Here is a 22,760-nt window from a genome sequence, read left to right on the forward strand (position 1 = left end):
TAAATTTTGGCATTCCTTACCATCATCCTCGTCACTCACATATCCAGGCTTATTCTTGTAACAGAAGAATGTTGAAGGGAGCTTGAGGAAGTCGGCAAGAGCTCTCTGTTCAGGGGTAGGTGTTAACTCGTAAACTATTATAACCTCATCAGATGGAACATCATCCTCTGACACTGTGGTCTTCTCAGCTTTTTTACAGAAATTGAACAAACAATTAAAACTGAATCATTTCAGAACAGGAAATAACATTAACCCCACATTACTACAGAACTGAATTAATTCTAAGGGCCTACATTTTTTCTGCTGATAGACAGGAAAGAAAAATCAAACTTACAAGATTCAAGGACAGAACAGCAAAACTGTTCTATTGCTTTTGGAATTCAAGCATTAAAACAAAACATAGCTGCATCTTTATATTATTAAAAGGATTGTTTAATTAAGTCCTCATGTCAAATAAGAGACAGCTACAGAGGTGACAAATAGAGGTAAATAAGCAAACTTCAGGCCTGGAAAAAGTGAAGTTATGAACAACAATCTGTCCAAGTAACTGAACAGAACTCATTTCAGATTACTTATGGGACAGCTGAGCTTTTTATTAGCTGACAATAAATTTACCATAATAGCTGTTGCTGAAACTTTGAGTGTTACAAAAGTAAGGTAATTCTTAGTTCCACTATCAAACAACCAAAACCATTGCTGTCAGCCTATTTAACTAGCTTTTTCAGCACAGAAATATCACCATCAGTTAGCTTTTTGTCTTCTTGCCTTCAACATTAACTTAATCTTTCCACCAGTATTGAGAACAATGCATGATCAATGCAAAGGTTAAAAGTGAAAGTAAAGCCTAGAGCAAACTGCAGACAAAATATATGGCTGCAAGACAGCTTTGGAAACAAACATTTCAGTTTATTATGAGAGAATGGAAGCAAAGAGAGAGGCTATAGTGATTTAAACCTCAGGTATGGTTTGGTTGGGGTTCCACTTGTTTAGGTTGTGTTATTTTGAGAAGGGGAATTTGGGGATAAAGGGCTAAGAAAAAAATCTGTAAATTATTTTTAAGAATTACTCCAAAAGCACATCAACAGCCACAACAGCTGTTTCTAAGAACAAAATGATTGCTTTAGTACCTCAGTCTATTTGCTAACAGCAAACAGATAATAATCTGTTCTCCAGATTTAATTTAGTCAGTATCTGAAGGGTGGCCTCAACATCTTGCTGTGATTTTCATTAAAATAAAGTATTCTAAGTCTGTGGCACAGTGTAATCAGAGGAAACCTAAATATCCAGCTAGAACCAGTACCCAGTACGCAGCAGAAAAGCAGCACCCAGTTCCTGAAAAACATTGATTTTTCTGATCATACAATTTAACTTATCATTGCAAAAGGAGAAAAGGACATAGGAGACATGTTTACAGATGTCCTTTGATCCTCTGAGACAACTAACGCACTAAAATAAGTCTGCTTATTAAAAGCAGTTTTCATTACTTTTTACTTAATCATCCAGTAGATTAAGAACAGCATAAAGTAACAGCAAAATCCCAAAGTACTGATTCAAACTTATGTATTTTTTAGAAGTATTACCTCTTCCGTCTTTGCCTCACCTTTGTTTACAAGTTGGTAATTTCAGGCATTTATACACCAGAGCTACAAACTCAAACCCATCACCAGCACACTCTCCTAGACTAATTCTTTTTGCTCAGATTTTTAGATCTCAGCAAGTTCTCTGAGCCTGCAGAAAGTACGTGTAGGATAAAACTCCTGAATAGCAAATTTCCAAGTTTATATCATAACTGCAAGACATACATGTTTTAATACACCTTCTCAGAATCTTGTCCAAAAAAAACTCAGCCACCCTAGCTCATTTAAGGATTAGAAGTACATCTGGTACTGTGTTATGAAGATATGCAGATATTACCATGTGTTTAATTCTATCCAGTTAGTTAAGCAAGTGTCTTAATTGGACTAAGTTTGCATCAAGTTCACCTGAGGTTTAAGTGTGGAACATTTAGTCCTACAACAAGAAGCAGCTTTCCTTAGAATCAGAAAATTTTCAAAAATGTATCTTTGAATATAACAAAACACTTCTTTCGAGTCAGGTAGATGGTAAAAGTATGTGCTTTCTTTAATTTGAGCAGCAGAAATCTAGCTAGAAGCCATAGCAACAAATACACTGTTCCAGTGTTTTACACACTCATTGCTCATCAGGTTTGACAGCATTTAAAAAGAGTTATCATAGAGTCTCTTTCAGTACCCTTTGGGCAAAATAGCTGAGTAAGAGAAATACATTTAAGTTCACTTCAGATTAGTCAATAGGTAAATTCTCAGTGAACCTGATCTATCAAACACTGGAATAATATTCTAGTGTTCCAAACATCTACTCAAAATGATAAAAGGCTTCAACAACAAAGATCACTGTAGCAAACACCTTAAATATTTATCTTCACAGGCAGCCATGAAACAAAACACAGATAGATACACTGTATTCTAAAAAGACCTGGTTTTGGGATAACAGAACTTACTAACAATTGTGTAGATTTTTCACCCAGAATAGAATATGGAAGAAACAAAATTCAGGACAATATCATGCACAACAGCTCTTTTCAATGCTGTACTGTATTTTCACTTTTGTTTAAACTGACATTAAATCTCTCTAGCTAGTCACAATACTGATACTGCCCCTCCTGTACTGATCAACGAATATCTTCTGAATATAAGAGGAAAGCACCAGTTTAAAAACCCTAAAGCATGTAACAGGTCCAGTAGCCTGCAACTGACACGACTCAAACTTGTAAAGCACTGGTGTGGTTTAAGTCCAGCTGGCAATTAAGTGCCACAGAGCTGCTGGCTCACATCCTGAAACCTGGTGGAATGGGGAGGAGAATCACATGTAAAATTTGTAGGTGAAGATAAAAACAGTTTAGAAACTGAAATAGAAGTGACACATAAATAATAATATTAAAATGAAAAAGTAAAACTCAAGGAAAAACAAGTGAGGCACAATACAGCTGCTCACCACCTGCTGACCAATGCCAGACTCCATTCCCACACTCCTACTGCCCTCTCTTCCAGATAACTCCACCAGTTTATAAACTGGACATGATGTTCTATGGTGTGGAATATCCCTTTGGCCACTTTGACTTCCAGCAAAGCTCCCTCCCAGCTTTTATTTGTGTACCTCCTCAATGGCACAGCATGACACCAAAAAAAAAAGTTCTTGACTTAGGATAAGCACTGCTTAGCAGCAACCACAACATCAGTGTGTAATCAGCATTGTTCTCACAATGAGTCCAAAAGCCAGCACTGTGCCAGCTACTGAGAAAAAATTAACTTTATCCCAGCCAAAACCAGAATAAGAACTTATAAGAAGTTTATGATCTGACCTGAGAAAAATGTAAATGCGTGGAGGTGCAGAACTACTGAGGTTAAATTTCTTTTAAATGTTGTTCTAGCACAACTCAGGAGCTACTCCTCAAAAGAAGTTCCCCGTAAGAAAAATTCCTATGATATTTGTATTGGATAGGCTTGAAAACTTAGTTTAGGAAGGACTTCTCAAAATCCTTTACTATTAAGTCAGGGCTGAAAGATCAAAAAGTTACACTTGAAGGCAATTACCAACTGTAAATAAATCACTAAAAATATAATCATACCCCAATTATTAGAAAAGTAGAAGTGAAGAACAGTCTTAAGTACCAGAAAGGCTTATTTTGTTTGTATTTAAAATACATCCCCCCTGCCATATGCCCCAATATAAAACCATGATCAATTTGTGGTAGAAAAAGTTCTTGCATGTGTGCATTGGCACAGAATGATTAATCACTCCACATTACAGACAATGTATTATGAAAATAGAACTGAATTGTTCATAAACTCCATCCACACAGATGTTGAAAACACAGAGCAAGTGACTTTAGGTTATGTATACAGAACAGGAATTCGATGTTCAAGTAAGAACAGCTTATCAAATGACATTTTGATACTTTGAAACAATGTAAGACACTAATACTGGAAGACTGTCTTATGCAGACTAAAAGTTTGTTATTTAAAATTAAAATACTTTTAAAACTGCAAGCTGAGCATGCGTACAGCAAGCATACTTGTAAGCAGCACACTGGTAGTAACATAAAATCAAACTATAAGCTGTAACTGTTTTGTCAGTAGACTTCAGATTATACATGAAGGTGGCTCTCACTTCTGTGCACTCTTTCTTTATACAGGCACAGCAGTTAACACTGACAATTGGGAAACTGAAGAGAACATTTCCACAGAGGCTAAATACATTCAAGCTCTTCACTGAGTAAGCTGTCTCAAGATCTTCAGACTATTTCATCGACATACAGTAAACCACATCAAGCACCACAAGACATTCTCTGAAAACAAAAATGTAATTTCTCTGGAAAAATGGAATCTAAGAGATCCAGTGTGCACGCATAGTAAAACTGTGATGAAAGAAGTGCAGGGCACGTATCCTGAAAAAATAAGGCAAACAGAAGCCAAAAGCTTAAACAGTGCCATCCATTGTGCTGGCTCATATAAACATACAAAGGGCTAGAGACATTCTTTAACAGGACAAATAGAGTAGTCAGACACACAATTTGAAGTACTCTCCTTTCAGCATGCATGTTAATTATAAGGATTACTGAGCCAGCTGCTTTGACCCAGCTGGGTTATTGTCCATGCCTGCTAGAGTGTTTTTATCACACATTCAGTGCAGTATGTAAATACCTTTACTATCGGGCTGCATGGAGGATGTGCTTGTCCAAAAGGCCATTGGATTAGATTTAAAGAGGCTAAAATTAAATCCTAAAAAAATAAATTGTTGGTATACAAGTGTTTACCTGGAATTTTAAAAGGATAGAACAGACTTATCTATGTTCTCCAAGTATTCCATAGTCACATTTCACAGCAGGAAATTTCATCTGTTTCTACAGAAGCTTATCCAACTTGTGAAAGGACTGCAGCTATCATCTTCTGCCATGTCACTTTACTACACTTAATAAAAAAATGGGATGTGTTCATAATTCTGAGACATTCCATCCTTCTCACAAAGACACTTCAGCACATTACAGTGCTCCTGTAAGGTTACAGCCACAGCTTCTGCCTGTGCAACTTATCCAGACTAACAGAAACCATACAACTGAGTATGGTATCACAATCTCTTTTCAGGCTAAGGAAGCAGGCTGACATCTCACGTTAAGCTGCACAACCAAAATTACAGAGGCCAGAATTTAACACTTGAAACAAAGGTATAGAGAAGTTTCACAATACCCATCTACTTAATTATGGGGATAATGCAAATTTTAGCTGAAGTATACATCTGCTGTTCTCACACTTGGCCACTCAGAGCAAAGGCCCAGGTACACACAACATCAACTACCTATTTAGGTCCCAAAAGTGAATCCACAAATTCTTTGAGCATTTAAATCGAAGATTCAGATGCAGCACTTCAGAATTTAAGCTCTCTACCTGAAAACTCTGTTCTCAATAAACAGACTTTCATTCTGCATCATACATTTTCATTTTTATTTGAAAATAATTATGACTTAAAATTACCTTCTTTAGTTGAACCTCTGGAGAACATGTGGATACCTGCATCAAAACTGAAACTATCTATTCTCAAGAGAATAAACAATAATGAATAGCAGAGCTGACTGCTTAGTAAGTTGCATACTTGAATAAATTACTACTAGAACTCATACCTTTTTCCAGAATTCTAAATGAGAAGTTAGACGGTCCATCTTGTGATGAAGCTGGCAAGTTGTCTGCCTTGTTGTCTACAGGCTTCTGAGCAGCACTGGAGATTTTTGGTGGTCCAGAGACTTCTGGCTCTTTCTGTGCTGTGTTCTGAGATGCTGGAATATGGCCTTCACTCTTTCTCGGGGGATTAAAACTGAAGCCAAAGAGAGAACCAGTGGCTGAAGTATTTCCAAATGTGAAAGTCTTTGACTTTTCATTACTGAAAATGCTCTTGACAGATTCAGATCCAAATACAAACTTTGGAGGAGAAACCACTGTTTTTGTTGGTGTTTCAGAAGTATTTGACACCTCTGCAGCCTCTACAGTTGCATCAGAACTGTCATCACCATGGCTGACATCAGTTCTTTCTCTGGTTGTTTCTTCTAGCACAGCTACAGCATTTTTACCACATGGAGATTCCTTTGGTGTATTGGCACGAGAAGAAAGAGGTGTTATCAGTGTCTCTCTCTCTTGGGCATGCTTTGCTTCATCAAAAATTTGCTTAAATGAGTCTGCAACATCTTGCAGCTTGAACCGCACAGCCAGAAGTTCTACTTTTCTTTCCCCATCTGCAAAGTCACATGCAGTCCATACCCAGGCTCTGTCAGATCCTTTCATCTGTTGTATATTCATATCTGGTGTTATCCTGTGATTGGCACAGAGTTTTAGTACCTGGTCCCTTCTCATTACTATACGAACTTGTTTGTTGTCATAGTTCTGCAATATCTTGATATCCCCAATCCCTCTCTCTTTCCATTGATTTGCATCTTTGTCATATCTGTATAGTTTGGCTCTATGGCTGAAGACAACTTGCTCATTTTCCTCACCACTGGTCACTTCCACAAGATCAGGCAGAGGTACCACAGGTTCAAAGTACTGTCCATCTCTTTCCTCTTCTTGAGTAACATCAGAATCTTCATCTGTGCCTACTGATGTTCTACTCTGATTCTGTTTGGCAGGAGATTTGGATGGGCTCAAAGCAGATTTAAAGCTGAAACTAAAACCAGTGGTAGACTCTCCAAATCTAAACAGATTTTTCCTTACAGGGCTACTTGCAAGAGGTGATGCATATACAGAACTACTTACACTATCATCTAATGCTTCTTCACGCAAGTCATAGTTATCCCACTCCAGAGTAGGGCCTGTACTTTCAGCATGTGGCTTTATGACCAAATCAGAAGTACTGCTGGTACAAACAGGGTTTACACTTTCCTCTTCTGACAGTTTCGTTTTGTCATCTGTCAGAAAAGTTTTGAGATCTTTTAAGCCACACTTCATTTCTTCTGCTCTCTGTATAAGTTGAGCTGTCCTACCTGTATCAACAAGTTTATGGGGTGTCTGCAGTGGTATATCTAGCAGTAGCCTCTGACATTCTTCAAACTTTTGTTTGAACTCCTCAGCTTGCTCTGGTGTCTTGAATTTTGCTGCTAGATGTTCCAACTTTGCATCACCATCAGAAAAGTCATTGGCCATCCACATCCATGCTTTGTCTGAGCCAGACAGCTGTTTCAAGTTCATTGTTGTTGTTATCCAGTGATTCGCGCACACCTTCAGTACTTGCTCACGCCGCATCAATATTCTTACTTTGCCATTAACTTCGTTTTTAAGGATCTTCAGAATGCCCACCCCACGTTCCTTCCACTGGCTTGTTTCTGGATCAAACCTGAACAGCTTTACTCTCTGGGAGTATAACACTTTCTCATCTTCCTCTCCTGTAAATGGCTCTACTTTTTCAGGCATCTGAACTATGGGTTCAAAATGGATATCATCGCTGTCCTCCGTCTTGTACACATCATCGTCCTTCTCACCAAGGTCAGCAGATGTGTTTGCTTTCTGATCTGTTTTAGAATTTTGTGAAGAAAACAACTTTTCACCTGCACCTGAAAAGCCTTTGAAGTTAGGGTCCTTTTTGCCAAATTGAAAGCCTTCCCTAGGAGTACTTTTTGCAAGCTCGGCAAAAGTAGAAGTGCTGCTATTTTGCCCAAAAACAAAGTCGATTTTCCCCTTGTCTGCTGTTTCCTGAAATTGGAATCCAGTTCCACTGTCTGAAGGCAATTCCTTTCTGTCTTTTTCATCAACACCTTTTAAGAAAGCAGTTGTATGATCTTTGGATGGCTCATCTTTCTTAGTGGTATTTTTAGTAGACTCCTGTATCCCAAATTTAAATCCACCTGCAGGCATTTGCATTGAAAAGCTAAATCCTTCCTTTGCAGACTTTGCTTCAGTATCAGAAGAAATCTGAAATGTAAACGGTGGTGTCTTGCCTTGCTCAAGACCAAACTTAAAGCCTGTTCCCAGCTGTCCTCCATCAAGTTCAGGCAATTTACTTTTCAAGCCAAAAGCAGGAGTTGGCAAAGTATCACCAGCTGGCTTAGCAGATGGATTTGGCGTTTCGCAGGCTATGCAGGTTAGCGAAGAACCCTCATTCCTCACAAGACAAGTACTACAATCCCACTGACCTTCCTTTTTAGCAAAAAGCCCTTCAAACCCATTTTTCTGTGGCTTACTTGTATCAGCAATGGAACCAAGCCCCAGAGCAGCAGGTGCCTGAACAGAAGGTGTGGATGTATTTGGTTGATTTTGAGGTTTTGGACTCTGACAGGAACAGCAGTTCATATCTTCCGCTTCATTTTGGGTTTGGCATACAGAGCAGTCCCACTGACCTTCCTTTTTAGCAAAAGGAGAGCCAAACTTGTCCTGCATTGTGTTACCACTTGGTTTCAAACTTGCATAGCCAGTCATAGGGGTGCCATGTGTTTGCCACATACCTGGATTTGGACTTTGACATGATACACAATTCTTTGCAGTTGCTTCATTTGGAACTAAACATACTTTACACTCCCATTGGTCCTTCTTCAGGAGATGCTGCCCAAACCCACCAGAACAGGCTTTCTGAGCATCCTTCCCAAATGAAATGGTAGTGCTAGATGCAGTGGACGTAGCTGTAAGGGTGCCTTTGCTGTCAGGTTCACTACTTGTTCCATCTTTTAGAAACTGAAAGCCCAAGTTCATGGTCCCAGAAGTGGTTCTGTTGGGCTCTTTGGTGTCTTGATTTGCTGTTTCTTTTGCAGTCCCACTGCTCTGAGCCACAGATGTATCAGCATTTGATCCCAAGGATTTTAAAATATTCTGTGCTTCTTCAAACTTTTTTTTGAAAAGCATTGCTTCTTCAGGTGTTTTAAATCTAATTGCAAGCTGTTCTGGTTTTGGCAATTCATCTGCGTAGTCTAAAGCATGCCATACAAATGACTTGTCTGATGCAGCATTTGGAGTTAATTTCATATCAGTATTTATGTAGTGATTTGCACAGATTTTCAGCACTTGGTCCCGTCTCATTAAGAGACGAAATTTGCCAGATACTTTATGTTTCAGTATTTTCACATTTCCAATACCCCTTTCTTTCCATTCTTTAGATTCTGCATCAAAACGAAAGAGCTTGGCTCTGTTGCAGAAGAATTCTTCTTCATCTTCCTCACCTGTCTTTACTTCAATCTTATCAGGAAGTGGCACCACAGGATCAAAATGAGGACCATCATCATCCTCATCTCCACCATGGGTGCTTCCTCCTTCTGTTTCATGACTTCTATTGGCCAAATCTGAATTTGAAGCCATAAATACAGGCTTACTTGGTTCTTGAACACTAAATGTATCACTCTTTTCAAAACCCACATTTTTGTGTACATTTTGTCCCGTGTTTTCTCGGAGAGAGATGCCTGGAACATGTTTATTGCTAAAATTGAAGATATTTCTTGAACTGTTTGTGGGATCGCTAACTGGCTTTTGATCAACGTATCTATCATCCTGTAAAGGTTTGTCAGATGTTAGAAGATCCAAGAGGCTTTCTTTACTATTAAAAGGTGCATTAAGGGGCTGTGGTGCAACTTGAGGGGGAGAAGAAAAAGTGAAGTCCCCATCATTAGACTTGAAGTTAGGTTTAAACTTAAAAGTTGTTGGCTGACTTGGTTGTGCTGGTGTTGACAGAGGTGGTTTTGATCCTTCTGCTGTTCCCGGCTGTCCAAATTTAGGCATTGCTTTTGGTTCTGCAGGCTTTAAGGTGGGTGGCGTGACTGAACGGTTGGTGAAATACCCCGGTTTAGGCAGTGTTGGATTGGTGCTTGCCTGTGGAACACTGTAGTTGTAATAGTCATCAGCAGTACGAGGAGAAATGAGCGTAGTACCAGGAGAATCAAAACGCAGAGGTGGACCATACATTTCTTGGGAAAACATACAACCAGAAGTGTTCTGCAGAGGTGGCGTATGCATGGGTGGTGGTTGATAGGAATATATGTGTGGCTGAGGTGTAAGTCGGTTCATGCCATAGACAGGAGGCTAAAGAAAAGGCAGAAAACAAAGTGCTCTGCTTATTACGGACAAAACCTTACTGTGCTGAAGCCCATGTAACATGTACTCTTAAAAGAAAGGCATGCTTTCAACTTTAACCTAAACCAGTTTTACCTTAGTTTAAAACTTAACGGGCATTCGAGAACAAACATTAAAAAAGGGAACAATATGAGTGGGTTTTTAATGAAAAAAAGCTTTGAAGCCCCCGTTTTCTTTTGCCACACAATTAAAGGGGGGGGAAATAGTTAAGTGCTATCATACGTATCTGTAGGATAAATGCACACACATTTTTCTAGCTTTTGCACCCAAACTCCACATCCCAGAGATTAAGCAGGGAGACAAATTATCATTTTATCCCCAGTAGTTTAAGTTGACCAAATTCTGTGTAAGGAACTGCAATTACATCCAGCTATGTACAGAATCAAAACCAGTCAGTCATTTTCAGATCACTGAAAGCAATTTAAGGAAATAAATTTATTCTCACCTTTGCTGGTGTTACATTGGTTGCAGCAGTTCCCAGAAGATACTGAGAGTTATAGGCAGGTGACTGGCTGTAGAACACAGATGGGCCAGTGGTAGCAACTAAAAAGGAACACCAGGAAAACTGTTAACACTTATCCTTTCTTGCTGTTGTTTTCTACATACTCTTCCCAGCAATCAGTTTTTAACTGTGAATCATTAAAACATTTCAGCATTATTTTCAAAAGTCTTATTTGATTTAATTAAGCATTTAGATAAAAATTCTGCAGCAACTTGCCTGTTAAGGGAGCTTCATGAAGATTTTGTGCTCTCTGATAACTATCTGGTATTGCATCAGTTCCATAGTTTTCAGCAGGCCACCGATGAGATGCATTTGTGTTGGAATTATTAAGTTTCATTTCTTGCATTTCATTCTGTCGAGACAGGGTGCCAAGCAAGAGTGTAAGCATCAATTGTACAGGTATTTGTCAAAGAAAATATAAGGCACAATTGCCACCCTTTTGCTAATCAAAAGCATGTTCTATCCAAAGTTTTGGGGGTAATAAAAAAAAAAAACAACAAAACAACTAAGAAGTACCTGCCAGATCATGCAAGACATGCCCATGGAGTACAAAGTACATTCTAAAGCCAGAACAAGCCAGTAAAAAACCCAGAACCAAGTGGAGAACCAATCTGATAAAAGAAGAATTCCTTCTACATACAGAAGGAGTCCCTTAGATGGGCTGCCTCAGCACTCCTGTCCAAGTTCCAAAGAGGAGCTTTTAAGTGAAAGGATTTACTCTGGTACTCATTTTAAGCAGCTATTTATAGAAATTAATTCTTGGAACTGTAAGTTAGCCTATGCTCTTATCACTAGATCCTTACCATAACTAAAAGGCCAACAGTTCATTACTGAATATGGTGACAGAATTTTTACCTTTAAAGCCTCCACTTGCTGACAAATCATTTGAAGTATAGATTTATGGTCTTCTGCCCACTGAGGGGGAGTTTTTGGAGAGAACTAGGAAAAAAAAAGTTAATTGATTTATTTGAATTTTTCTTACAAGATAACAATTCCCTGAAATAATAACTGGCTAACATACCTTGTAGGTCTTAGTTGGGGAAAAAGAGAACTTGGTTGGTGACGGAGTGGAATGTTTCATTGCTGAATCTACGGTTCGGGACAGACCGTTTCTGAAGGCAAGACTTCCCTCTTCGCAGTTCTCACCAAGTTCCTGGATCACTGAATCTAACACTTCTCTCACAGTTTCAAGAGACACTGGCAACTAGAAAGTTTTTTCAAACATGAGTCATGACTGCAATTCTCCCTCAGAACAAGACACACCACATTTAGAATCTGTCTGAGCAATTCACAAGTCTTTTCATTATGTAAGCACTGGGGTTTTTTCAGCAAAGCTCTTAACTTGCTTGGATTCACATAAGTAAACAACTCACACAAGCTATTTTATTTTTTCAAACTATCAAACTAAAAGACAGTGGCAAAAGCTATTTGTTTACATTAAAGCTTTCATCCACAGGTAGCCAGGACACTACACGATCTGGTAGGTTACCAGAAGTTATGCAGGATTTAACTTGCCTGAAAGCCTGAACTATAAAAAAAAATACCTTGAATGCAAAGGATTTAATTTTTCAAACAGTAACCCAAGCTACTGCATTTCTTGGAAGAAGTTTTTAAAGCAAGAATTACTTACTTTCTCAGTAACTGACATATCTGAGGAGCTTTCTGCAATAATTTTCATTAGATAATACTTGGCTTTAAGAAGGTAAGTTTTACGCTCCTCCTGTTCTTCTGGCAGCATGACATCATTTTCTATCTCTTCTGCTTTTCTTTGGAAAATCTGAAGAACAGGATGCAGAGTGAATAGTATCAGTCAGAAGGAAACTGAATAAAGAGAATCACTTCTGGGTAATGCAATTTACAAACTCACCATGGCAAGATTCCAGTATGACACCACATTCTCAATAGCTTCAAATGCTATTAAAGCATCATCAGTTTTGCCATCAACTGCATCCAACATAGCAAATGCTATCTGTGCCTCTTCTTCATATCCTGTAACCTGAAAGACCTACAAACAGAGTTAAGGAAAACTTATATTTAACAATGGAACAACAACCTTTTTTTCTGTAACACAGGAAGAATTATTTTTCAAGAAAGTTGGTACTGAGGGTGTTCAGTGCCTTCAAATTATAAATACCACCTCAAACGTAAGAGCAAAGCTACAAGGAGAGAATTCTCCCCCTTTATGAAACACTATTACCAAATCTCACCTTTAAGGGTTTCACACTAGTAACAACGTAGAACAGTACAATGTAGACAAAAATCCCACAACTATGTGTATATTTCTGACACAGACCCTTCTCTTCAGCCTTGACTCAATTGATCTGTACCTGAATGTCTACACTATGGAAGTGTTTGAAGAAAGGATCAGTAGGTTCAGAAATACTCCTCTTCTTTTTGATAGTTTCCAGCATAGGCAGAACTTTCTTCCAGTAATAGACACTTCGTCCAATATATTCCTTCTGGTCATAGAAGGAGTTAAGGTTAATTCCCTGGTGAAGAAAAGGGAACAGATGCAGATGTTATTTCAACAAATGCAAGTCAAAAAGCTATTCCTACATATCCTTTTCCTATTTTCTTTAAGAGTTCCAAAGTCCTCCTCTGACATTAAGCAGAGTACTATGTTAAGTAACATACATGTAGAAAAAAACACTACAGTTTAAGACAAGAGTATTTCATAGAGTGACTAGAACAATAAGTTGGCCTGATAAAATAATGAGCTGTTCTTAATAATACACATTCATCCCATCCCCCCTCCCCTCAGCCTGTTCATAATTGATAGAATAAGAAAAACACTTTTGCTTTCATGTGTTTAAAAATAATCTCAGCTTACTGTTTTCTGCAAGCTTTTTGCCCAGTGTATGATTAAGGCAGGTTGAAGGCCATGCTTGTCCAGTGTTCGCAGAGTACTTATGCCATGCTGTACAATAAGCCTCAGCTTTGCTGCTGTTCCTGGTCTGAATATCAGAAGAAACATTCCTTGATTAGTATTTTGTGGTTTTCATCTGTTCACATACCATTCACTTGATGAATACAGCCTGCAGCTTTAGTCCTAATTTGCCTCTAGGTAAGAAATACATTGTTAGAAATTAAAATTCCCTTTACAGAAGTCTTTCAAGCATATCAAGTCCCTACTACAAAAGATTCAATGTAAAAAGTAAAAGAAAATAATTTTACAAGAATCTATAGGGCCAATCCAAACTGCTGTAGCAGACACTCCCTAAAGGCTTGATCAAACATTTCCAAACTGAAAAAGCCTTACACTGATTTTCTCTGAAGAAGAGTACGAACAGCATCCCACCAGGATCTTTGCTTCTCAGTGTAGAGTTGTTTGCATATTGGCAATGGTAAGAATTGAGGCTGATGTGCACTGTACTGAGAATTAAACTTCTCTTGCAGTTGTAAGTTGCTAGTGAATATCACTCCAATTAGGAATACCTGTTTTTAAAAAAAATAAAGTTATTAATTACAAAAAAATTAATTTTACGGTACCTTAAAGAACTTGAAAGTTCACTTACTTCAAGGTCTAATAGGCAAATAGATTCAGGAGCATCTGTCTCAAGTCTTGATGTTTCTTGGGGCAAGTGAAAAAGCTGTTTTAACCATTTGCGCATGGGGGGCAAGACTGACATAGAGTTCCACTGCAAGCCAAGCCACACGAGGTGCTGGAGACTGCCACTGTGCAACCGAATGGCACCTGCACAAAAAACAGGGATGGATGCAAATGTCAGCTTCCTGCAAGCCCTCAGTACTACTATCTGATCAAAGCTCGGTTTCACGTTGCACTCTGTCAGAGGGGCCAAAGATACTTCAAGACCAATGAGCATCAAGATTCCAGGTTTCACTTACAAAGGGTTACAAACTTCAGTACAAACATGCCAAGTTCATCTAAGTGCTCAAAGCCATCAACTGCTTAAGCTTCTGAGGGGATGACTCTCACCATCTCCATTCTCACCTTATTCAGTCTAATAGGTAACTAATTTTAGCAAACCTATTTACTTCTCCAAAAAGAAATTACTGAAGAAGCACTTCTTTACATTGCAATAAAGTATAAGTCTTTCCTATAATATTAAGGCAACTTTGGACAGCTATTCCAGGTATTTGTCTTTTGTTGCAGTACAAGTATTTGTGTACCAGTACCTGTTCCACAAGTATTTGCAGAAGAGATTGTGGTATGCAAAGCTGTGTTGCGTTTCAGAAAGTAACACTTCTTACCAATATCATACTTGTGGAGTTCTATTTGCACCGGTGCTTGTGTGCTGACATTTCCAATATCATCTGTGCCAATAAAAGACCTCTCTCTAGAAGCTCCACTCTCAAACAGACTATCAAACAATGCAAATGAGCCGCTCTTGTTTGCAAATGATTCCACAATCTCTTTAAAGAAGTCTTGCTTGCCATGACTTAAATTCAGCAGCATATGACCTAGAAAACAAAAATATTACTTCACATAAATAAAGCAGTAAACACAAGGAAAGCAGTATTTGCTATGCTGGACTGCTTTGCTACTGAAGGCTGGATAAGAATCAGGATTTCCTCTTATGAAACTTACAGACTGTTGAGGTATGTTCTCCCTGTAATTAGGTCAGTGTTTCAGCACATAGGCTTTCCAAGCTTTTAGTGACAACAACCCCAAAGAATTTGTAAATGCAGTTCTTTAGGAAAACAAAGCCCTCCTAACCATGATTATTCTAAGGGCATTGCAAGTGACCTTATAGCTGTAATGCAAGCAGAAGTCTGCAGTAATGAAATCCATTCTGAAGTAAATGAAGCTGGTGTCTGGCAGCTTCATCTGTTTTAATCTAGGCCCTCTAAGAATTTTGTAGACTGTAACACTGTCTATACTTGGCAGGAAAAAGAACAAAGCTCATGAAAAAGCGAAAGGATGAAAACATCAGGGAAACAAACTAGTATTTTCTTTCCCTCTTGAGGCTAACAATACTTGCAAAATAGCATCAGCAGGCAGAAGCCATTTCCAGTAGATTTAACAGACAATAAAAGCTAAATTCTACCTTAGCATGCTAGAAAGTCAAAAAGGAGGGAAAAACCCAATCACTATTGAAACAAGGAGAACACACTCTACCAGCAGCTTAAGAGGAGAAAAATAACTTTAGGTGTCAAAACCAAACTACTGTTTTGTTTTACATATGTAGTCAGAACCTATAAGGCTTTACTACATATTGGACTGATAATGTTACAAGATACACAAATGTGTTCTTTAACAAATCTTAGACTTTACAGTAAATCTGCAGCACTAAAATGGAACTATGCAGCTATTTTTTTATTACCAGACTGGCTTTTTCGATCACAGGCCAACATTTCTAGCATATCTTGTCCAGTTTGATCCCCCTTTATGAGTTTTGACTTTGGTTTAGGAACCTGGGGAAGTAAGGAGAAAATTGTTACAGGCTTTTCACAGTAACAGCAGGACATTTAAATGAACCTTAGAAATTAGGAAATAAGCTTATTTTTAGCATTACAAAGCTATAAGAAAACAGGCAATATTCACTCTGAAGGTACATATATTGGGTTGTGGTTCTGTGTGGGATGGGCAAAGAGAGCAGAGAACCCACCTAAAGTACACAGATGTGCAAGTATACCTATTGAAAGTAACATCAGATGTACACAAGAGAGTAATACCTGCAATGCAAGCAATGGCATAGAAAGGACAGTCAAGGCAAAGAACTCATAAGGCAAAGAACCTTGATTTAAAAAAAAAAAATTAAATTTTAAAAATTTAACACTCAACACGTGTACTTGTATTATGAAAAAGGAAATGCACTGCAGGAAATAAATGCACTAATACTTAAGAATCAGGTTACTCTGGCAAGGGGAACAATTGAAGGTATACTTTTACCCTATTTGTGTCATTTGAAACTTTTAAACAATTGTGACAGAGGAGGGTTTGGTGAGCAAGGACAGAGTTCTCCTTTAGATACACAAACACTAGTTCATCTCAGGAATACAAGAATTCAACACATGTACAGCTAGGAAGTTGCAAGAAAAGCATCAACTGAAGGCTTAGACTGAAAAATCATTTACCTGAAAACTCAGGAGATAACACAATGCTGCCAGTTCACACATAGCTCTCCACTGTGTCTCATTGTCTTGGGCCATTTTCAGCAGCAAAGCTCCAGCATGCATGTACAGCTGTCCTTTCATTTCCACATAGGTACGAGACAACTCGTCAGCCGCACTCACATATGGTTTTACTGACTGAAGTGCACGATCAAAGCTAAAATGCAGAGAAGACTAATTCTAAACAGAGTCCTGGTAAAGCTATAGCACTGATTTTAGTTTGTGCTATTTAATTGTGAATTAAGTAACTTCATGAGTCAATGGTAAGTACTGTTTTGATTGCTTAAACCCAAGTTACTAGAAAGTATAATCACCTCAAACTCCCAAAGCACTCAGGTTCAGTAAATATTACCTAGATACTCAGTCTTTTTTATCACATTTTTGCACAGCTACTTTTAAAACTACTGTCCTGCACCACGTGGATAAACTTGTTCACTACTGCAGATTTAGAGACATACAGGAGGTATTATTGATTCTGCCCTTTCTCTTCATTATCAGAAAGATCCAAAACACTGTTTAACAGGCTCTTCAAAAAAAGAAGGTACTACAGAAATTCTAGTGCCTTTAGATTACTATACAAGCCCCACACAGGAGAGGGCTTCCAGAAAACAGTTAAAACAATTTTTCAATTACTGGAAGACTATAACAGCTATTAGCATTGCCATGATCTGGAAATGCTTCAGATGTGAACACCTCAAAGCACTCTAATAAATCAAAAGCAGCAAACCCAACATGGTCAATGTTAGAGGAGAAAAATAAAATAAAACATACTTGGATATTAAATATTGCTCATCCATTCTGTACTGCTTCAAATACTCATGCAAGATTAACAGACTCAAGAATATTTTTACAGAACACAACACAACAGCCATTATACTACTGAGGAACAACAATAAGTTAGTAAAAACCAGAAACAAAGGAAAGAATGACAAGAAAGAAGCACAGATCTTAATTAAATTATTGACTACAAACACTATTTTTACTAGTCTAGGTGCACTGCAGATGGTAAGCCTTTAAGCTAGCTGTAACACCACCAGTTTTCTCTCAAGGAGATTATTCTTGCTTCAGGTGGTTTCCTCCCTCCCCATTATATTAATACACAAAGTTCTTAATTAGTCCAGTGCGCTGTGTTATTTAATAACAGAATGACTAGGACAAAGTTGACACACAAGAGGGAGTTTTGGCTTTTCAGTTTGACTTTTGTTACTTTCCAATTTTCCAGTTGTCTGGGAAATCTGGATTAGTCGATTGCTGAAGTACAGAACAACTTTTCTAACCAAAGGAAAAGAAGGTACAAAGACCCCAAATATAAATAAGTGCTCTCCATAGCTGCATGCTGACCATTCAAACATCTGTAAAAAGATAGCTTGGGGTTCACACCCAGTAAGAAACACTCTTGGTGGTCAGTACAGAGAATCTCCTCTCCCATCCAAAAACAAGATAAGCTGTGAAACAGAAGCTTGGCAGATGTTATGTGACCACAAACAATTCTTAGAGGGCTTTTTCTTACTACAGAAAAGTTTAAACAGTACCTTTCAAGTGCCTCTCTGCATTCCTGAACATCTCTAGAAGAAAGTGTCAGTTTGACAAAGCTGGAATAGGCCAGCAGATGATCTTTCTTGATAGTTCTCCAGTTATTTTTATCATACTCCAAGTCTTGTAAAGATTCCAGATATTCCTAAAGAAGAAAGTTCATCACAGGATAAGGAACAGTCATCCTTCCATGAAGACAAGGGCAGTACTTCTCCAAAACACACTAGTAGCATTTATTGCATAATCCAGTTTCACAGGTGAGAACTTAACATATTCTTCAGCAGCAAAGTTCCAGGGAACTACTTGCTTGAGCAATTTTATCCCTAATGGAACTGCTGTGTCTAACTCAGCTTTTGAAGTTAGAAACTCAATAGCTCTACAAAGTTTAATTTTAGGGAGAAAATTCCAATTAAAAAAAAAAAACCACACAAGAAGTATTTTGTAGTTCCACTGGTTTCAGTAGACTTGCATTTGAAGGAGTTAAATCCCATGAGAAATAGCTGTCAGAATAAGGACACTAAGAGAAACAGACCAGGTAAAAAGATATGGAAGACTACCACAGGATCAAAATATGATTAAACACCTCAAATGTCTCTACAACACAGGAACACCATTCCAAGCTTGACTGCAAAGGTATTCTCTTCTCTGCCTCCTGACAGTGAAGCACAGCATCCTTTAATCTGTTATTTGAACGATAGAGCGCAACTAGTCTGATGTTTATGTAGACATCATCTGGTCTTGCATAAAGTTCTGCTTGAATCAAGTCAAAAAGCTGATTCCACCCATCTTCACCTTTACAATCCAGCAACTGCTCCTGTTGAAACATGAAGGCAACATATCAATATTTCATTTCCCACATGAGTCTTCTGAGCAACTACAGTACTGGGTATCATTCTTTCCTTCACTACAGAGATTATATGGCTCTAGCTAGAGTACTGATAATAGCTTTCAGGTATTACAGAAAGTTTGATTAAATACTCAAATATTTAAAAATGTACATGACTATGACAAAAGAAAAGTCCTCAGAAGAATTTGCCTCTTACCGAGAGAGAAATGCTTCTCAAAACATTTGGTTCAGTGACAACAGACCATACCTTGCTTTAAAAAAACCCAGACACCTTGAGACTTCAATATAGCTGCTGCCCAAAATTACACAAAATTAAAAAGCTACACAAAATTAACATACCTGTGTAAAAGTGACATTGCATGGCACAAAGTATTTACATGGTATTTGAGAATGACAGCATTTCTCAAACTCTACAGAAATGACCATAATACAGATGTGAAAACAAAAAAAGCAATGTAAAGTAAGAAAGTCTGAGTTCACAGATTGGCTACCTTCCTACCACAGTGGAAAGAACAAGTGACACCCACCTAGTCTTTAACTTCTTGACTGTGATAAATAATTTCTCAGCATTTTGGAAGAGGATTAAACTTGAAACATTAGAATGGGTATGAAAGCATGCAGCTGCGGCTTCCTTTAAAACTGGACAAAAATGTCAGACTACAAGGAGAGTAACATCTAATAGTTTTAATATTAAAGATACTAAAATAATTTAGCGGAAGTTTTCCTTGAGGTGACATGCAAAAGGCACTCCAGACAGGTGCTGAAAGTTTGTTCAAGCCTTTGAACAGGTAATTTTGAACTTACCTTCAACCTGTAAATAGCAGGGCTCCCAGGAAAGAGCTTAGCAGCTCTGTCAACCCAATATTTTGCTCTTCCATCGGTAATGTCATTATTGCATAGTAACTCTGCAATCTTCAGTACAAGATCCTTCTGTGTTGGGTTCAACTCCACAGAACGCTATTTTTCCCCATGCAGTCACAGGATTTAAAAAAAAAAAAAAAAAAAGAAGGAACTTTAACTTATGATCCATGTACAACAGGCAACAGGTAAGAGTTACACCCCCACAGACATACCCAGCTATTCAAATCAGTTAAATCTATAAATACAGAGCATATAAGAAAAGCCTTTCTACATGCTACCACTAGTTTACAGCATCCAAATAGAACTGCTAAATTTCAGAAAAGCATAAGAGAAATAATGCAAACCATTTCCTCTGGATCTATCACTAGCTACTGCTATACACAGACAGCAGGACTATCATGACCTCCAGTCTAGCCAGGTGTAAAAACTTGAAAAAAATTAAGACACAGTTTAAGAAGTGTGATAGCACTTCATACATAGAGTTGTATTGGCCAGACTTCTGAGCACATCTTTCTCTCTGAAACCAGAACAAAGACAACCCAACTGGAAATCTGACATTAATATACTTGCCTGATCAAAATTAGATTTGTCCCTCCCCTCTGCATGTGCCCTCTTCAAAACCAACCAAACAAAAAACACAGTAAACCCACAGTCTTCTAGCAGCAACTAAACTCCAGTTGTTATCACAGTTTGCATTACAGGATTCTATGACAGTAGTACAAGAGGCTATGCATGACTTGGGGAAAATTTAACAGCAAGGTAGCACAAAGATCAAGTCCAGAAGAAAAACCAATGAAGCAACTTCAAAATATACTACAGAAGCAAGCGGTATGAAGTGAAGAATCCTGTCTGCAGTCGTTCACGTGCTTTCCATTGTCAAACGTTTATGACACAGTTTTCCCAGAAGCATGTTTTCTTCTATGGCTTTGAGAATGTTCAGCCACAGAAGGGTTTTAGAAGTCCTTTTATAAAGGAATAAAGTAGAACATTAGGGGTCGTAGCTGAATGTAGCACTTACCTTGTAACACCCAAAAGCTTTTTCTATGTTATCCTCAGCTTCATAAATTTGTCCAAGAAATCTGTGTGCTTTGGGATCTCTCTCTTGTACATTGAGGTATGTAGATATGTATCTATGAAGGGGAAAAAAGCCTGTTACTCGACCAGTATTTTTCACTAACACTCCCCCTCCCACCCAAGCTCTAACGGCAGCTGTATCTGCCATACAGGACACACAGACATATTGTGTTCTAGATCCTTGGCTACACCACAGAAATACAGACATGTTTTGTACCAGACACTTTGTGAGGACCTTTAAGTAAGCAGCAATACTGTTTATACCTGTACACATGCTACTTACTTACCAACCAGTATCTCTGTTGATTAAAATAACAAAGCAGGAATTTGTAGAAATGGTAAGAACTACTTAATACAATGAACAAAAAACCAGCCAATTGAGCCAGGTAAGTTTTTTCAGTACTATATAGCTTATCTTCTAATAAATTATTGTTTAACAAAGACTTAAAGAGCACTCATTGTCCACACTGACTGCTAGCTTAAAGCAGCATGATATTTATCTTGGTTTCTTTGGTCTACTTCATAAAAACAAAGCTTTTCTTGTACATTTAGAGAACAAAAAAACCACAAATGTCCATCAATGCGTGTTACCTTTTAGCAAGTTCATATTCTTTAATTTCAAAATACAGCTTAGCAAAGAGGAATCCTTTCATCGATTTCTGAAGGAGAAAAACCATGACAAACACATTTTAGACATTTGGTACTTCAACAGTAATTCCCTAATAAGTGACCTTTCTTTCCAGCAATGCCTAATACTCAAGTGACTGAATTTAACAATTCATTATCAGCTCAAATCCACCCATCATATATAAGGGTTTGTTTCTGAAAGATGTAGGTTTAAGAATTAAAAGAGTAAAATTTTTTGCTATAGAAAGGTTACAAGGAAGATAGGGATTACAAGAGAAGAAAACAACAAGCCTTTATATACATGGTACTTCACACATCACTCATTAAAGAGAGTGGAAGATTAGTGTCATCTACATTTCATTTATTGCTGTGCAATGTAGCAAGGAAAAAAGATATTCCACAAATCAAGAGAGATTTGCCATTTAGCCCTACTGTAGTGTACTGTCATCAGACACTACTGTTTAAGTATACTTGAGGAAAAAGCAACTTTTGCTTAAGTCATTCTTGTTTGGGTAAGAAATGCACTCACGCAGTAGTTGATTTCTGACTAACAACTTTAACATACACACTCTAGGAGCAAGAGGTGAAACAATCTTCCTGTTACAAGGCAGTAACAAAGAAGCCAAGGTGGCAGAAGCATGATCGGGAGGAAAAGTGGAAGGAGTGAGTTACAGAACTGACAGAGCTACAAGCAAAAAGGTAGAAGCCAGACAAAACTGAAGCATGAGTTCTCAATAGCAGCTTAAAAACAATTTTGCTTTTGAACAAAGAAATACTAGAGCTAGTTACATCTATGATTGCAAACAAGTGTGTATATTTTGAATTCACTTGAATTATAAGTCTCCATCCCTCTCTCACCACTGCTATTCATGAAAAATTTTAAGAAGCAGTTAAAAATGAAAGCAGGCCTCCTAGGACACCTCAAGTTTCCAGACTGTATTTTTGAAGCCTGCTGTAAATGGAAACACTGAAGCATGTCAGAGTGGAGCTGCATTTCACATCTTCTTTCAAACACTGATGAAAGGAAACCTCAATATAAATGCTTTGCAGCCTTATAAGCAGTCCCCTCCTAAAATCAACACAACAGGGAAATCAGCAACATTTTCCACCAATGACTGTGCTTATACAA

General features: G+C 38.0%; 1 protein-coding gene across 3 annotated transcripts in view; it reads right to left on the minus strand.

Annotated features, from left to right (window-relative positions):
- Positions 1-22,760, minus strand: part of RGPD4 (RANBP2 like and GRIP domain containing 4) — a 33,399-nt gene that overhangs the window by 9,029 nt on the left and 1,610 nt on the right. For 2 of the 3 annotated variants that reach the window (XM_064407913.1, XM_064407912.1), the window contains exons 2-21: positions 21,596-21,663; positions 20,949-21,060; positions 19,874-20,026; positions 18,806-19,036; positions 18,222-18,367; positions 16,654-16,846; positions 15,900-15,990; positions 14,827-15,036; positions 14,130-14,308; positions 13,874-14,049; positions 13,445-13,568; positions 12,942-13,103; positions 12,482-12,619; positions 12,245-12,391; positions 11,636-11,818; positions 11,470-11,553; positions 10,831-10,966; positions 10,558-10,655; positions 5,696-10,061; positions 21-188 (exon numbers count right to left, since the gene is read on the minus strand). In XM_064407913.1, the coding sequence (XP_064263983.1) occupies positions 21-188; positions 5,696-10,061; positions 10,558-10,655; positions 10,831-10,966; positions 11,470-11,553; positions 11,636-11,818; positions 12,245-12,391; positions 12,482-12,619; positions 12,942-13,103; positions 13,445-13,568; positions 13,874-14,049; positions 14,130-14,308; positions 14,827-15,036; positions 15,900-15,990; positions 16,654-16,846; positions 18,222-18,367; positions 18,806-19,036; positions 19,874-20,026; positions 20,949-21,060; positions 21,596-21,663 (7,165 nt within the window). Of the gene's footprint in view, positions 1-20; positions 189-226; positions 2,860-5,695; positions 10,062-10,557; positions 10,656-10,830; positions 10,967-11,469; positions 11,554-11,635; positions 11,819-12,244; positions 12,392-12,481; positions 12,620-12,941; positions 13,104-13,444; positions 13,569-13,873; positions 14,050-14,129; positions 14,309-14,826; positions 15,037-15,899; positions 15,991-16,653; positions 16,847-18,221; positions 18,368-18,805; positions 19,037-19,873; positions 20,027-20,948; positions 21,061-21,595; positions 21,664-22,760 lie in introns of those variants that run through there. The other variant, XM_064407914.1, reaches the window with a different exon arrangement.

This window comes from Passer domesticus, chromosome 2 (genome assembly GCF_036417665.1).
Source record: "Passer domesticus isolate bPasDom1 chromosome 2, bPasDom1.hap1, whole genome shotgun sequence".
Classification (NCBI taxonomy): domain Eukaryota; kingdom Metazoa; phylum Chordata; class Aves; order Passeriformes; family Passeridae; genus Passer; species Passer domesticus.